At 42.2% G+C, this 17,257-nt stretch overlaps 1 protein-coding gene across 10 annotated transcripts in view; it reads left to right on the plus strand.

Annotated features, from left to right (window-relative positions):
* The window catches only part of ppip5k1b (diphosphoinositol pentakisphosphate kinase 1b), a 212,640-nt gene that overhangs the window by 135,717 nt on the left and 59,666 nt on the right, over positions 1-17,257 (plus strand). For 6 of the 10 annotated variants that reach the window (XM_034175924.1, XM_034175926.1, XM_034175927.1 and 3 more), the window contains exons 20-25: positions 335-462; positions 584-698; positions 3,635-3,742; positions 3,894-4,010; positions 11,640-11,780; positions 12,606-12,714. In XM_034175924.1, coding sequence (XP_034031815.1) covers positions 335-462; positions 584-698; positions 3,635-3,742; positions 3,894-4,010; positions 11,640-11,780; positions 12,606-12,714 — 718 coding nt within the window. The remainder of the gene's footprint in view (positions 1-334; positions 463-583; positions 699-3,634; positions 3,743-3,893; positions 4,011-11,639; positions 11,781-12,605; positions 12,715-17,257) is intronic. The other 4 variants (XR_004562139.1, XR_004562138.1, XR_004562140.1 and 1 more) reach the window with 1 other exon arrangement.

Below are 17,257 nucleotides of genomic sequence, written 5' to 3' on the forward strand. Positions count from 1 at the left end.
TCAATTCCACACCAGAAAGACCATTTAGTATAGTATACGCATTAGGAGTGCGTATGTGATGAACACATCACAAAAAAGTCTCCAAAACATGATAAATAAGATTTTTTTTTTTTTTTTTTTGCAAAGTCAAGATGTAAGATTTGACCCCCAAAAGTGTTTAAATACTTATTTTCCTCACTGTATATACCAATTGACTGACCTGGGGTGGAATAAGAACCTGTTAGTATTTTCCTCCCATCAGCGAAAAGTGTGAAAAGTTGTGTTTCAGTTTGCCTTGATCCTGCAGAGAATGAAAAACAAAAGTGAAGTTGGAGTCACATTCTGTTCTGTGTAGGAGTACGGCATCTCCAGAGCAGAAAAATTGGACATCGCTGAGGCTTATTGTGTTCCCCTGATGAAGAAAATCCAGCTCGACCTGCAGAGAACACACGAAGATGAGGCAGTTAACAAGCTGCACCCCCTGTAGGAATGCAAATCCCCACTAATATGCATGCAAACATACTTACAGTAAATGCACACCCACTGTGAACTGCAGTTCCTGTTTGTGTCTGATAATCCTTTGTTTTCCATATCTGCTGTTCAGGTACTCTCGTGGTGTGATGTCTCCTGGTCGTCATGTACGTACGCGCCTCTACTTCACCAGTGAGAGCCATGTTCACTCTCTCCTCAATGTTTTCCGCTACGGAGGCCTTCTGGACGTATGTCTTTATTAAATCTCATTTTCTTATACAAAAGTGTTTTACTCTGTATTTGTTAGGAAGTTGTACTTTTCACCTGTGTCAGGTGTGTTACAGGCCTTGGGTCAGACCCCTGAAAGTGTGTGTGTGTGTGTGTGTGTGTGTGTGTGTGTGTGTGTGTGTGTACATAATATCCCCAGTTAATATTTATGTAAGATAGCCATCCCAGCAATAGTAAGATAGGACTTAATGGAGGGTTACACAGGGTTCAACATTTAAAAATCCTCCTGTCATTTTGAAAAGTATGCCCACATTATATGACACCCAGATAGATGCTTGTTATTTGATTGTTGAATTCTGTGTCACGTGACATTCATCATTTGTCCCATTGCATGGGTGGTGTCACGAGCGTGCATTTTTGGGCTATTTGCCATGCATTTCCCCTCCCATTTGCATCATTGTACAGCTCAATCAGCTTTTTGGAAAAATGCTGCCACAATGACCTGAAGCTAAATTTTGTAGCTGCAGTGATCGTGAGAAGTAGAAGTTTCACTGGATTCAGGAAAAGCAGATGTGTTTCCCCACATACCATGGATCTCATTCTGCTTAGCATTGTGGTAACAGCTCACCTGCCAGTCTGAGTGGAGTATAGTAGAGAAGCTTGAATCTTCGACTGGACTGGGTTGCTTGACGTGAGGACGTTTCGCTTCAAATCACAGAAGCTTCCTCAGCTAAAATTCTTGCTCTGGTAGTCTGACGTCTGTCTTGACTCTTGTATATGTTTATACTTCACTCAGACACAGAGCCTACTCTGCTTCTTGCTTTCGGTTTCTTGTAAGTCAGATTTCAAACAATCCTGATCTATTTAGGTGTCATATAATACAAATAATGATAATAATAATTTCCATTCATATAGTAGAAAGAATAATTTCATTAATTGAAAAATGGAATGTTCCATCTTTCAGGCCATGTAAATATTATTACTCCAAATTATTACTCCACCCCCCCGGTGGCCCTTGATTGGATTAAGTGGGCATAGAACATGAATGACTGAAATAGGGTTCTTAAAATGACATAGTTTGCACCATCTGTCATGCTTAAATATCACATTATGGAGTAAAATATGTTACTGGGTATCATAGAATCCAGTGGATGTCGACCTTGTTTGGTCATTACTTTGGAGTCCAAGTATTCCCTACAGTCAGAATTATTCTAATTATTAATCCTCTTGGTAACTGCAAGCAATTGTATAACTTGACAAAGAAGGACTGACTGCTTTTTAATGTTTATATTTTTATCTGCACATTATCACATGGTTTTTAGATCTGTGCTTAATGTTCATGCGCATGCGTATTTATGTGTTCACATATGCATGTGCACATACAGTGAGGAAAATAAGTATTTGAACACCCTGCGGTTTTGCAAGTTCTCCCACTTAGAAATCATGGAGGGGTCTGAAATTTTCATCTTAGGTGCATGTCCACTGTGAGAGACATAATCTAAAAAAAAAATCCGGAAATCACAATGTATGATTTTTTTAAATAATTTATTTGTACGTTACTACTGCAAATAAGTATTTGAACACCTACCAAACAGTAAGAATTCTGGCTCACACACACCTGTTCATTTTTCTTTAAGAAGCCCTCTTATTCTGCACTCTTTACCTGTATTAATTGCACCTGTTTGAACTTGTTACCTGTATAAAAAACACCTGTTCACACACTCAATCAATCACACTCCAACCTGTCCACCATAGCCAAGACCAAAGAGCTGTCTAAGGACACCAGGGACAAAACTGTAGACCTGCACAAGGCTGGGATGGACTACAGGACAACAGGCAAGCAGCTTGGTAGAAGACAACAACTGTTATGATTATTTATTAGAAAGTGGAAGAAACACAAGATGACTCCCTCTCCCTCGGTCTGGGATTCCACGCAAGTTTGGGGTAAGGATGATTCTGAGAAAGCTCAGAACTGCACAGGAGGACCTGATCAATGACCTGAAGAGAGCTGGGACCACAGTCACAAAGATTACATTAGTAACACATGATGCTGTCATGTTTTAAAATCCTGCAGGGCAGCAAGGTCCCTCTGCTCAAGCCAGCACATGACCAGGCCCGTTTGAAGTTCACCAGTGACCATCTGGATGATCCAGAGGAGGCATGGGAAAAGGTCATGTGGTCACATGACACCAGAATAGAGCTTTATGGAATCAACTACACTTACCATGTTTAGAGGATGAGAACAACCCGAAGAAAACCATCCCAACCGTGAAGGATGGGGGTGGAAGCATCATACTCTGGGGGTGCTCTTCTGCAGAGGGGACAGGACGACTGCACCTTATTGAAGGGAGGATGGATGGGGTCATGTATTGTGAGATTTTGGCAAACAACCTCCTTCCCTCAGTGAGAGCATTGAAGATGGGTCATGGCTGGGTCTTCCAGCATGACAATGACTCCAAACACACAGCCAGGGCAACTAAGGAGGGGCTCCGTAAGAAGCATTTCAAGGTCCTGGAGTGGCCTGGTCAGTCTCCAGACCTGAACTCAATAGAAAATCTTTGGAGGGAGCTGAATCACCAAACCTGAAAGATCTAGAGAAGATCTGTATGGAGGAGTGGACCAAAATCCCTGCTGCAGTGTGTGAAAAACTACAGGAAACGTTTGACCTCTGTAATTGCAAACAAAGGCTACTGTACCAAATATTAACATTGATTTTCACAGGTGTTTAAAATACTTATTTGTAAATTATTAAAAATCATACATTGTGATTTCCGGATTTTTTTTTTTTTTTTTTTTAGATTATGTCTCTCACAGTGGACATGCACCTAAGATGAAAATTTCAGACCCCTCCATGATTTCTAAGTGGGAGAACTTGCAAAATTGCAGGGTGTTCAAATACTTATTTTCTTCACTGTATGCGTCCATCTTTGATTATATTTCTTTATGCATTGATCAGGAGGAAAAGGACCAGCAGTGGAAACAGGCTATGGATTACCTGAGTGCCGTGACTGAACTAAACTACATGACCCAAATAGTCATTATGCTGTATGAAGACAACAATAAGGTTGGCCCTCTTAGCGCTGCATCACTACGTAGTAGCACCGAGTCAATGATTCAAGTATCCGGGTTTGGTATTCATATTCTGTCAAACTGTCTGGTGCAGTTTTACTTTGAAATCTCCTCTGTGTTTGTTTTGGTGTGATGGCTGTGAGCAGGACCCCTCTTCAGAGGAGCGTTTTCATGTGGAACTCCACTTCAGTCCCGGAGTCAAAGGATGTGAAGATGAAGAGAATGTACCTCTTGGATTTGGCTTCCGCCCAGCGTCATCAGAGGTGTGTTTTTATGAAGTTGACGAGTGCGTGTATATTTGTCTTTTTCAGTTACAGGATGCACAGTTTCTGAAGCAACACCAACTATTCAGTTTGTTGGTAAACTATATATGTTAAAATGCTACACCAGGTAGATGGATTACTTTATAAGTCTGCACAGCAAATGTCAGGGTTTTAATAATTTAATAATGGAAACAAATTGTTCTGGAGTAATTGAAATCAGTTGCGATATATGTTCCAGTCCTTGATAGCTCAGTCACTCAGCTCCGTGCTTACTACATGCTATGCTGTAATATGTTTTCTTGAAATTTTTGGTTACTAGCCAATTACCCGCCCCAGGGCAGGTTTGATTCAGAGGCTGAAATGAAAACTTCATCTTCACCAACAAAACTATTACCTCACACCTACTGTATCTCGGATTCCAGAGAACTGGCATGACTCAAGCTGCTTCAAGAAGAGACAGCTGCAATTACTACTACTACCACTGCTATGTTACCGCTACTGTTACTTGCAAAAATGAAGAGGTAAAAAGTTGAAAGGAAAAACTGAATAGAAAGGTATGACACCAACGTTTTAGCACATTTGACAATAATGACACAAATGTGTCTCTCCCATTTACTACTGCTACTACCACTACTACAAAAGTGCCCAACAGCTTAAGTCACTCCCCGTATGTCAAAGTATATGTGTACCATGTTTGGCTGAATTCCAAGGTGCCATTTGGACAGGAGACAGACATCTCACACACACGCACACATGTGCGCATACAATTGTATCTTAATATATAGATGTTCCAGGGAATGAGCTGTCCGCTGCGCTGAGGTTTGGTGAGTTGTGACTGTGATGAAATATTTGTCCCTTCGTCTGGCTGCTGATTGTCTTTATTGTCAAACACTGTGTCAAAGTGTTTGACACAGTGTTTGACATTGTTACTTGAGAGGAGAGTTCATGTGTGAAATCACCAGTGGTGGGGACAGCTAACCAAAAAGTTAGCTTTGATAACTGCTAATCTGCTAACTGAAAAGTTAACTTTTATAACACTAAACCGATAAACTGCTAAAAAAAAAATTGCAGAAGCTACAGCTAACCACTAACTTTTAGTATTGACTCCGGTACACTGTCAGCTACTGACCAGCCAGTTTTGAGTTTAAGCATCGCCGACACTTCTGAGTAGAATTAAAGATGTTCACAAACCCAGCACAAACAATGAGTCAGCGCTTCTGTCTTTGTGCACCAGCCCCACTGCTGTGAGAAAGAGTCATTTACATTCAACATAGAGTGCCCCAGATGTGTGGCAGAAGGCATCAAAAGCAAAGCTGTTTTGCCTTATGGTTTGATTTAAAAACCGAACTAATTCTGGACAGGTTTTTGATAGTAACGGCAACTCTGTCATTTTTACAAAGCGAAAATATCACATTTTAGTTTTAAAGTAATGCTCGTTTAGGCATTAACATTCACAGACGCCAAAAGGCATTATGGGAAAATGAGCCTCCTCATCACTGGTTGGTTGGTTTATTTATTTGTAAAAAAAAAAAAAAAACAACACACAAGTTACTGTAATGTGTGTGTGTGTGTGTGTGTGTGTGTGTGTGTGTGTGTGTGTGTGTGTGTGTGTGTGTGTGTGTGTGTGTGTGTGTGTGTGTGTGTTGGTTTAAATGGTTTTAATAAATGTGTATTTGTAAATATGTAATTTTTTCAGTTGTAAAAAAAAAAGAATTCTGATTGTTAAGTGTGATTCAGCGCAACAAATGCATATCTTTTTGAAGTGATAGGAAGCCGGAGAACCAGAAGGGAACTCGCGCAGGCATATGGAAAACATACAAACTCCACACTTAAAGGCCCGGTTTGATTGCGATCCCAGGACCTACTCACTATGAAGTTTGGAATTTTGTGTGATTTTTAGCAAGTAATCAGTCATCAAAAATATTTTGTACCAGTTAACCAAATACGGTATTTTTCTGGATTATAAATCGCACCTGTCAAAAAAGTCTCTTGAAGCGGAAAAAGCATACATATGTCACACTGGAGTATAAGTCACATCTTTTTCTGTGTTATGAGCTCTGTGATTTTGGATTTTTGTGCATTGTTGTATTATATTTTTATTATTGGCATGTGTTATTTTGTTATTGGAGCTTGTTTTGTTTTATGCTTTGATTCCTGGTAAAGTCTTATATAAAGACTTATTATAATTACGATAAGATAAGGCTTTATTGATCTCACAGTGGAGAAATTCACATATTACGTCAGCTCTTAAAAAACACACAAGATGAGTGCGAGTAGAGGAGAATGTGCATCAAACAACGTGTGCAAAGATAAGCAATAATAATACTTGTAACAATACAATAAAATAAGAAAATGAGGTAGAAATTTTATATATATATATATATATATATATATATATATATATATATATATATATATACACACACACACACACACACACACACACACACACACACACACACACACACACACACACATAAGTATATATGCATATATAAACATGATTAGAGTTAAAAAAAAAAAAATAGGAGCATCTTATTTACAATATGTGGAGTGGAGTTAAGATGTGATAAGGTGACACTAGTGCTGGAATTTGTAAAGAAGTTGCTATTGCACATGATTTGTAGACAGATTAATATTACACATGATTTGTGGACATATTATTGCATGTGGTTATTTCACAGTGTTATTGTACAGTCTGACAGCAGCAGGAATGAACGACCTGTGGTATCGTTCCTTCTTGCACTGAGGTTGCCTCAGTCTGTCACTGAAGGAGCTACTCAGCTCTACTACAGTCTGGTGCAGAGGGTGAGAGGAGTTGACCATGATGGATTTGAACTTGGCTAACACCCTCCTCTCAGCCACCACCTCCAGAGACTCCAGAGGACAGCCCGGGACAGAGCTGGACTTCCTGACCAGCTTATTCAGTCTCTTTCTCTCCCGCTCTGTGCTGCCCGGGGCCCAGCAGACTACAGCATAGAGGAGAGCTGAGGCTACCACAGACTCATAGAAGGTCTTAAGCAAAAGCCTGCTCACTCCAAAGGATCTCGGTCTCCTCAGGAGGTGGAGGCGACTCTGGCCTTTCTTGTACAGGGCATCTGTGTTGTGAGTCCAGTCCAGTTTGTTGTTGAGGTGAACACCCAGGTATTTGAAACTGTCCACACTCTCTATGTCCTCCCCCTGGATGTTCACCAGTGGATGAGGTGGTGGTTTCCTCCTGAAATCGATCACCATCTCCTTCGTCTTACTGGTGTTGAGACACAAGTGGTTGCGATCACACCAGTCCACAAAGTCTGTGATGACCGACCGGTACTCCAGTTCATTCCCCGAGAGGACAGTGCCCTGGGGGGCCCCAGTGCTGCACCTTACCACCTCAGACTGACAGCCGCACAGCCACACGTACTGGGTGCGGTCAGTGAGATAGTCAATGTTCCAGGCGGTGAGTTGTCCATCCACACCTGTGTCCTCCAGCTTCTCCCGCAGCAGCGCCGGTCTGATGGTGTTGAAAGTGCTGGAGAAGTCAAAGAACATGACTCTCACAGCGCTCCCGCCAGTCTCCAGGTGGGTGAGCGCCCGCTGCAGCAGGTAGATGACAGCATCATCTACCCCGATTTTGGGCCTGTAGGCGAACTGCAGCGGGTCCGTGATGTCACTCACCACGGTGCGGAGGTGAGACAGAACGAGCCGCTCCATGGTCTTCATGAGGTGGGAGGTCAGGGCAACAGGTCTGTAGTGGACTGGTTCCTTGGCATGAGGCGTTTTGCGAACCGGGACCACACAGGAGGTCTTCCACAGGGTGGGGACCACGCCCAGGCTATGGCTCTTGTTAAAGATGTAGCTGAGGACCTCAGCAGCCTCGTGGAGATCCCATCAGGTCCTGCTGCTTTCCTCTGTTTCAGCCGCAGGAGCTGGCCTCTCACCTCAGTCGGAGTCACAGTGAGGGGGGGGAGGGAGGGGGGAGCTGGGTTGTGAGCTGAGGTGGGCTGGTACTGAATACATTCCGGGGAGAGGAGGGACAAGGTCCGGAGTGCAGTGGAGGTGGCCTGTGGGAAGAAGGTGGGGGGTCAGAGGGACTGGACGGCTGGCTGCTGGAGACGTGTGGAGAGCCGGGAGCAGGCAGGGGGGCAGTTGTGGAGGAGCCAAAACGGTTAAAGTAACTGTTTAGCTCCTCTGCAAACCGAGAATCTCTATGTGCAGTCCTGCTGGCACCCTGCTCAAATCCGGAGGCAGTCTTGAAGCATCTCCACACGTCCCTTACATTGTTCTGGACCAGCTGCTCCTCCATCTTCCTTCCATACTCCTTCTTAGCTGCCCAGATTCTCTGCTGGAGCTCCTGTTGGACTCTACGCTGCTCCTCTCTGTCTCCCGAGTTGAAAGCCCTCTTCTTCTGGTTCATCAGGACCTTCAGCTCAGGGGTCACCCAGGGGTGGTTGTTGGGAAAGCACCGTACCCTCCGGGTGGGCACAGTGCTCTCCACACAGAAGTACATGTAGTCAGTGACACACTCGGTCAGGCTGTTGATGTCTTCACCGTGAGAGTTTTGAAACATGCTCCAGTCTGTGGTTCTGAAACAGTCCCTCAGCCTCTCAGTGGCCTCTTCAGTCCAGAGTTTCACCGACCTTTTCTGCACTGGCTCTCTTCTCACCCTGGGTGTGTATTGGGGGAGCAGGTAGACGAGGTTGTGATCCGAGTGTCCGAGCGGGGGGAGGGGGGCGGAGGTGTAAGCGTTCTCCACATTAGTGTAAAAAAGATCCAGTATTCTGTTGTCCCTGGTTTTACATGTGAGGTACTGGGTGAACGTGGGGAGGGTGGCGGAAAGGGAGGCGTGGTTACAGTCCCCGGTGATGAGGAGGAGGGCGCGGGGTGTTGTGTCTGCAGCCGCGTGACTACTGTGAATCCGCTCACAGGCAGCGGTGGCATCTGCAGAGGTAGGAATGTACATGCAGAGCGTAATCACACTCCCAAACTCCTGTGGGAGATAGTACGGCCTCATGCTCACCGCGAGTAGCTCCACGTCCGAGGAGCAGATCTGATCCTTCACGTGAACATGAGCTGCGTTGCACCGTCTCTCATAATATAACATAAACGGCGAGCTCCCCTCCTTTCTTCCCGCTCTCCGCCAACGTCCTGTCCATGCGGGTGAGTGTGAAGCCGTTCATGTTAATGGCCGAGTCTGGTACATGTTCATCCAACCATGTCTCTCTGAAGCAGATGAAACTGCAGCCCTTATACAGCCTCTGGAAACGGGTTAGCCCTGCTAGCTCCTCGGTCTTGTTGCGGAGAGACCTTACTTTCCCCATGACCACAGACGGAATATAAGTCCTTCTCCGCTTTATCCGGCCACCCTGGCAGCCTCTCCGTCTCCTTCGTATGTCTGCAGCTATGTCCAGGTGCTCAGCATAGTGGGGACCCGACCCACTGTACATAGAGTCTTTTAGTCCAAGCAGCTGATCCTGGGTGTAAACAATGGGACGTCTGGAGCCGGAGACAAGGGATTTCCCCACACTGCCTCAAAAAGTGCCGAAAGAAGCAGAAAACTAATCACAAGAGTTACAAAAGTGGGTTTCCCATGTGCACACTTGCACAGGGTACCACCCACTACAAATAAAAACAATAAAGCACTATTAAAAAGTATTAAAAATAGCAAAAGTAGGAAAAGAGGGGGCAGAGCTGAAGTAACAGGCAGCTGCATCGACAGCGGCATCTTCAAAAACAAACTTTTTTTTTGCTATGTAAGTCGCACCGGAGTGTAAATTGCAGGGCCTCCCAAACTAGTAAAAAACCTGCGAGTTGTACTCCAGAAAATACGGTAATCATCTGATTCTTCCTGTAGTGTTGTTATGACCAAACAGTCGAGCACAGGACTTAGATGACTCGTGTTCTGCTGCTTATTTACTGTATGTAAATTATTACACTGTGGAGGCGTCTTTATGTGTGCTGACACATTTTTATGAGTGCAGTAAATCCAAAACAATGCAGCAGACCACCTTGACATTTAAAACATTATTATATAACCTGTGAGTGACTTGGAATATATTTGCTTTTAATGACTCGTGTTGTTCCAGTAGTTGGCAGCAAACTGGAGAATTATCAACTACTGTTTGTAGGTCAACGACCAGATTAGATCTACATAATCTTAGGCGTTTTCCAGGTCTTTGTTGTGTAAAGACACCGTCCATTCTTTAAGGCCTAGTCCGTACGGGAAATAAGTTTTGAATCGTTTTCATGTTTCATCCACACACGAATGGCGTTTTGAGGCGGACAAAAATGACAGTATTTGAAAAGTGGTCCCACAGTGGGTAAATGTGAAAACGCTGGATTTGCGTCTCCATGTGCACAAGAAAAACAGAATGTTTCTGACAGGATTACATCACAGCGCCACCTGTCTAAGCACAATAGCTCATAACTAAATGCATTTTTTGCAGAAAGCCGAAGCCACTGAGTAATATGCAGCCCGATTACTTGCATCAAATAAAAAGCTGTCTTCATGGCAGACAAAATGATATTAAATGAATCCTTTTTCAAGCATTTCTGTACAGTGCATTCAGTTTGGATTTATTGTGCGTGTGTGCACGCATTTTTTTAAACTGCTGTGAGCTTGACTGCACCAAACAAAAACACCTCGCATGAAAAGTGTTAATATATTAATAGGTACTTAAAATTTGTGTGGTCTCACCATCAGTTTTCTTCTGCCATGTGGCAATCAGGTCTTTGTAAAATCTAAAGTTTTTTTCTGTATGGTGTTCCAGGACAAAGGTGAGTTTTCTGTACCGGACTACAGTTGTGTGATTTTGTTTCAGTCCATTCAGTGGTTTTAAAAAAACTGTATTTTTCATGGATGTGTTGTTTTCCAGCCAAAGAAAATCCAGTGAAAGGTGCTAATTATGCAGTGGTCATTTTCCTGGTGTTTTGACACCGACCACTTGAATGGGGGAGAAACACACGCACTATGTGCATGCATCCAAGATAAATCCAAACTGAAATGTAGAAAATTAATCGTTAAATATTTAGTAGCTCATTTTTAGCTGGTAGTTTCTCTCTCTGTCTCTCTGTTTTCCAGCTCTAGAAACTCCAGTAAGTAAGTCCCTTCGGCTGCTCCCTTGTTTCCGCTTGGGGTCGCCACAGCAAATCCAAGGTGGATCTGCATGTTGAACTGGCACAGGTTTTACGCAGGATGCCCTTGCTGACGCAGCTCCACATTACATGGAGAAATGTGGCATATAGAAACATACAGCACCACCTGCAGGCCTGGCATATGTACTACAGTTTTTTTGGTTGAATTGAGCATTTAATGTGGCTGCAGATAAATCTTGAAACGGTGTGGTGTTTATTGAACACTATTTCAAAACAAGGATCGTTTTGTATCCATGTGGACAAGTCTGCTGATGTTAAGTCACATGAAGTTGTCCTGCTTCTACCGGTTGCATGCGTTCATGCATTTTATCGACACATTATGTATGAGCATGTGCACAATCAGTGCGTCAGAATAATAAATGTTAATTTTAAAAGCGAGCTTATTTAAAATTTAAAGAGGCGGAATAGCTTCTTTTTTTCTTGAAGCTAATGCAGATGTCTACATTAAATTATGGAGTTCATATCTGAAGTATCTCTCTCTCTCTCTCTAATCAGAATGAAGACAAGAAACCCAATCAAGGTAGTCTGGAGGATTTGTCTCAGGACCAGCCTGACCAGGCTGTTCTAATCTCTGAGCTAATCAACATCCAGAGAAGGTCCCCCATGATTCGCAACCGAAAGGCAGGCTCCATGGAGGTACCAGGCTGTGGCAGCCCTCTTTAGCATATTATGCTGCATTCACATGTTGGTAGTGCGCAGCCGACAATAAATGGTAAATGGACTGCATTTATATAGCGCTTTTCCATCTGCATCAGATGCTCAAAGTGCTTTACAATTATGCCTCGCATTCACCCATTCACACACCGATGTCAGGGTGCTGCCATGCAAGGCGCTCATTACATACAAGGAGCAACTTGGGTATTAAGGACCTTTTCCAAGGGCCCTTAGTGATTTTCTGGTCAGGCTGGGGTTTGAACCGAGGATCCTTTGGTCTCAATCCCAACGCTTAACCACTAGACCATCATCTCCCAAATAAATAAACTGAGCATTCCATTGAATTAGCGATGAAAGTAACAGAAAATATCCCACATTGATACCGATGATAGTAGCATTACTCACAGTCTGCGAGAGTTTGAAGGCTTTTTTTTCCCCAATTATAACACCAATTTAGTTTTAACGGCGAAGATGAAAGAACTACACTAAGAGATTAATTATTTTAGTGCAGTGCTGCAAACATAGCGTATGTCACTGCAGCCAACAGTTACTCTGCTACAGTAAAGTATGAGGCTGTTCTGCTGACATGTGAGTGCAGCATTAGTATTTCAGCAGTCATCGTGCAATAATACCAACAGTGATGTCCTGTGACTTGTTACCTTCGCAGCTGTACACTGTAATCTGGTCTTTGTTCTTTTCTGTCAATGTCATAATTGTAGTGGCACATTAAGTCCCCACTAACACTTGTGCTGATTTACTGGAGCCACCATGTCATTCGTAACCCCCAGTGTCCGTGGCCCCACTCAGGTCCTCTCTGAGACCTCCCCCACTCAGTCCTCCAAAGGCTGCACATCACATCGACTCTTCCCTCTGTGTTCACGCCAGTCTTCTGATGTCAAACCAGCCAGTGGCTTAGGTGGGAACCTTTTTTTTTTCTCCATTTTGTGTGTTTGTGTACATACGTGCGTGCGTAATGACATCTCCATGTGTCACTGCCTTCCCCCCAACATCACAAATTCCATTTGTGACTCATCCTTCACCCTGTCACTCTCTTCATGACTTTGATCCCCCTGTTGCCTCTCATTTCCTATAAGTTTCATTCCAAAGCAGCAGCTAACAGGATCAGACTCCAAACTATGTAGGCAGGAGGTCAGGTAGGAACATTACATTCACAGTCTTTCTGGTTTCACATGATGTTCAGAGTCTGGCCATTATTCATATTAGGTGATAATAGGTGGAACATAGTTAAGGTATGGCATTTCTGAGTAAAGCTGTATCATGACATGATTAACTGAACTGGGCTGTTTTGCTTTTCCATGCTACTAGGAGCCTGGAAATTTTGAAGTTAAAACCTTTTATCTCAAAGTGTTCTAGATCTACAAACCCAAATAACTCTGTGATTGATGACACTATAAACAGATAACTAACAACATTAGTGACACATTTTACCATTATTCTGAATGCACAATCACTTACCTGTTATTTAGTGATTTTTTTTTTTTTTTTTTTGTCTTAGCGGATTATTTATACAGACTCTACAGGTGTTGCCATATTCTATAACATCAGAGAAATGTCTCTCTACAAACTCAGAGTAGATCAATTTGATCCAAATTTCCCACTTGGAGCTCTGACTTAAGGTCCTGTGTCAGTGTAGTTTTTCAAGTAGTTCAGAAATTTTCAGTTTCCAAAATGGAAGGCAGCATAACTCTATCCTGTATTTTAACCATATGGATAACGTAAGTGGAACAGGGATGTGAATTTCAGTTCACTATATATGTGTATGTATCTTCTGTATTATAAACTCTGTGATTGTTCACACTATAAACCGATAACTAACAACATTAGTGACATTTTAGCATTATTCTGAATAATGCTAAAATGTTTTCCTCAATAATTGTGGATTAACTAAACTTAATACCGTCAAGCTACCAATAACTGCTAAATGTGCAAATGCTGCTAGCATACGAAACTAAATAACACGAAAATTTTACTTGATATTAAGAGTTCATCAAAATGTCACGTTTGGTTAAGGTGCTGTCACTTAGTGACGAATAGAGCAAAAGGATTAGTTACTTATTTAAATATTTTGTATAGTGGCAAAATCACTTAATTCCTCAGCCTTCAGTGGATTTGGTGCTCTGATGAACAGAAGACGTCACATTTCCACTGACAACACAGAGATCTGCATTCAGCAGAATGATTTTCCCGGTTTCAAGACCTAAACGCACACTGGTGGAGCCGGATTTGAACGGGACTTGCCGAGGTCTGGAAATGGATAGAATCCAGCTTGCTCAGGGATCATGACTTCACACTCCCTCACTATGTTCATTTGCTGACAGTCTCAAGAAACAAGGACAAGTGACAAGGAATGCATTTAACAAATGAGAAAAAAATTGCAAGACAAAAAAAAGAACACAAACAGATATCCAAAATTCATATCAGTTTTTCATACGTTTACTTGATCCGCCATGGTTTGACAGGTACGTTACTACAACCCCTGGCAAAAATTATGGAATCACCGGCCTCGGATGATGTTCATTCAGTTGTTTAATTTTGTAGAAAAAAAGCAGATCACAGACATGACACAAAACTAAAGTCATTTTAAATGGCAACTTTCTGGCTTTAAGAAACACTATAAGAAATCAGGAAAAAAAAATTGTGGCAGTCAGTAACGGTTACTTTTTTAGACCAAACAGAGGGAAAAAAATATGGAATCACTCAATTCTGAGGAAAAAATTATGGAATCATGAAAAACAAAAGAACGCTCCAACACATCACTAGTATTTTGTTGCACCACCTCTGGCTTTTATAAAAGCTTGCAGTCTCTGAGGCATGGACTTAATGAGTGACAAACAGTACTGTTCATCAGTCTGGCTCCAACTTTCTCTGATTGCTGTTGCCAGATCAGCTTTGCAGGTTGGAGCCTTGTCATGGACCATTTTTTTCAACTTCCACCAAAGATTTTCAATTGGATTAAGATCCGGACTATTTGCAGGCCATGACATTGACCCTATGTCTATGTGTCTTTTTGCAAGGAATGTTTTCACAGTTTTTGCTCTGTGGCAAGATGCATTATCATCTTGAAAAATGATTTCATCATCCCCAAACATCCTTTTAATTGATGGGATAAGAAAAGTGTCCAAAATATCAACGTAAACTTGTGCATTTATTGATGATGTAATGACAGCCATCTCCCCAGTGCCTTTACCTGACTTGCAGCCCCATATCATCAATGACTGTGGAAATTTACATGTTCTCTTCAGGCAGTCATCTTTATAAATCTCATTGGAACGGCACCAAACAAAAGTTCCAGCATCATCACCTTGCCCAATGCAGATCCGAGATTCATCACTGAATATGACTTTCATCCAGTCATCCACAGTCCACGATTGCTTTTCCTTAGCCCATTGTAACCTTGTTTTTTTCTGTTTAGGTGTTAATGATGGCTTTCGTTTAGCTTTTCTGTATGTAAATCCCATTTCCTTTAGGCGGTTTCTTACAGTTTGGTTACAGACGTTGACTCCAGTTTCCTCCCATTCGTTCCTCATTTGTTTTGTTGTGCATTTTCGATTTTTGAGACATATTGCTTTAAGTTTTCTGTCTTGACACTTTGATGTTGTCCTTGGTCTACCAGTATGTTTGCCTTTAACAACCTTCCCATGTTGTTTGTATTTGGTCCAGAGTTTAGACACAGCTGACTGTGAACAACCAACATCTTTTGCAACATTGCGTGATGATTTACCCTCTTTTAAGAGTTTGATAATCCTCTCCTTTGTTTCAATTGACATCTCTCTTGTTGGAGCCATAATTCATGTCAGTCCACTTGGTGCAACAGCTCTTCAAGGTGTGATCACTCCTTTTTAGATGCAGACTAACGAGCAGATCTGATTTGATGCAGGTGTTAGTTTTGGGGGATGAAAAGTGACCGTTACTGACTGCCACAATTATTTTTCCTGATTTCTTATAGTGTTTCTTAAAGCCAGAAAGTTGCCATTTGAAATGACTTTAGTTTTGTGTCATGTCTGTGATCTGCTTTTTTTCTACAAAATTAAACAAGTGAATGAACATCCTCCGAGGCCAGTGATTCCATAATTATTGCCAGGGGTTGTATTTAAAATGCAATGGTGGCCAAGCGCTTGGTGCACATGCTTTCAAAGTAGAAGATTCCCGTTTCAAGACAGCGCATGCCCATTCTCCGTGTAATGTGGAGATGCATCAGGAAGGGCATCCGGAGTAAATCCTATGCCAAAATCAGCATGCAGATCCATATCAGATCTTCTGTCGTCAGCTGAAGTGAAAAAGGGAGAAGCCAGAAGAAGTTACTGTTTAAAATGCAGTGAGACGAGCTTCCAGATTTTTTGAAATAAAATGATTGATGAGTGAGACATTTTTTTTCTAAAATCAGTTTATCGACTCCAGTGCAGTCATTGTTTAAAGGTAAAAGTACTTTCTGTCCTAATACATCCAATGCTTCAATTAATACGTTTTGTAGGCTGGTTGAACAGGACATTAAAAAATGTGTGGATAAACCTTATAAATATAATCATAATCTATCCAAAGAAGAAAAGATTGCCCTGAAGGAATTAATGAAGGATAAAGATATTGTGGTCAAACCGGCTGATAAAGGGGGTGCTATCTGTATTCAAGACTATGAAAAATACAGGCAGGAAATTCTACTCCAACTGTCAGATGCTCGTTTTTATAAGAAGTTGGACCATAATCCCACTATGCTCTTTCAGAGAAAACTTTTGTTTTATCTTGAAGAAGTTAAGTCTAAAAAGTGGATTACGGAGCATGATTTTGAATTCCTGTTTTGCAAATATCCCATATGCCCTGTTATATATACTCTTCTGAAAATACATAAATCTTTGAATAATCCTCCAGGGCGCCCTATAGTGGCTCAAAATGACTCTTTGTGGTCCCCTCTTTCCACGTATGTGGATTATTATATCAAGCCATTTGTTCACACCCTTCCATCATATATAAGAGACACAAGTGACTTTATAGAAAAATGTTCTGATCTTAAAGATTTACCTGAGAATATCCTCATGTTAACATTAGACATCACTAACCTTTATACTCATATTCCCCATGAAGGAGGTATAGAGGCATTAAGGCATTATGTCCAACAGAGAGATAGTTCATTTAGTCCTCCAAATGAACTGATTTTGGATTTCACTGAATTTATCATGAAACACAACTATTTTTTTAATGGTAGCCCACTGTTGTGTGGGCCGCTGAAGAGGAGGTACTGCTGGCCCACCACCACCAGAGGGCGCCCTGCCTGGAGTGCGGGCTCCAGGCACCAGAGGGCGCTGCCGCATCATGGGAGTAATCTGGGTGACAGCTGTCACCCATCACCAAACACAGCTGTTTCCACTCAGCACCGAGGTATATCAGGAGGACGGCGTCTCCACCTCAGTGCCGAGATATCACCTAAGACCAAGGTAGTATTCTCT

The sequence above is a fragment of the Thalassophryne amazonica genome, chromosome 8 (assembly GCF_902500255.1).
Source record: "Thalassophryne amazonica chromosome 8, fThaAma1.1, whole genome shotgun sequence".
Classification (NCBI taxonomy): Eukaryota; Metazoa; Chordata; class Actinopteri; order Batrachoidiformes; family Batrachoididae; genus Thalassophryne; species Thalassophryne amazonica.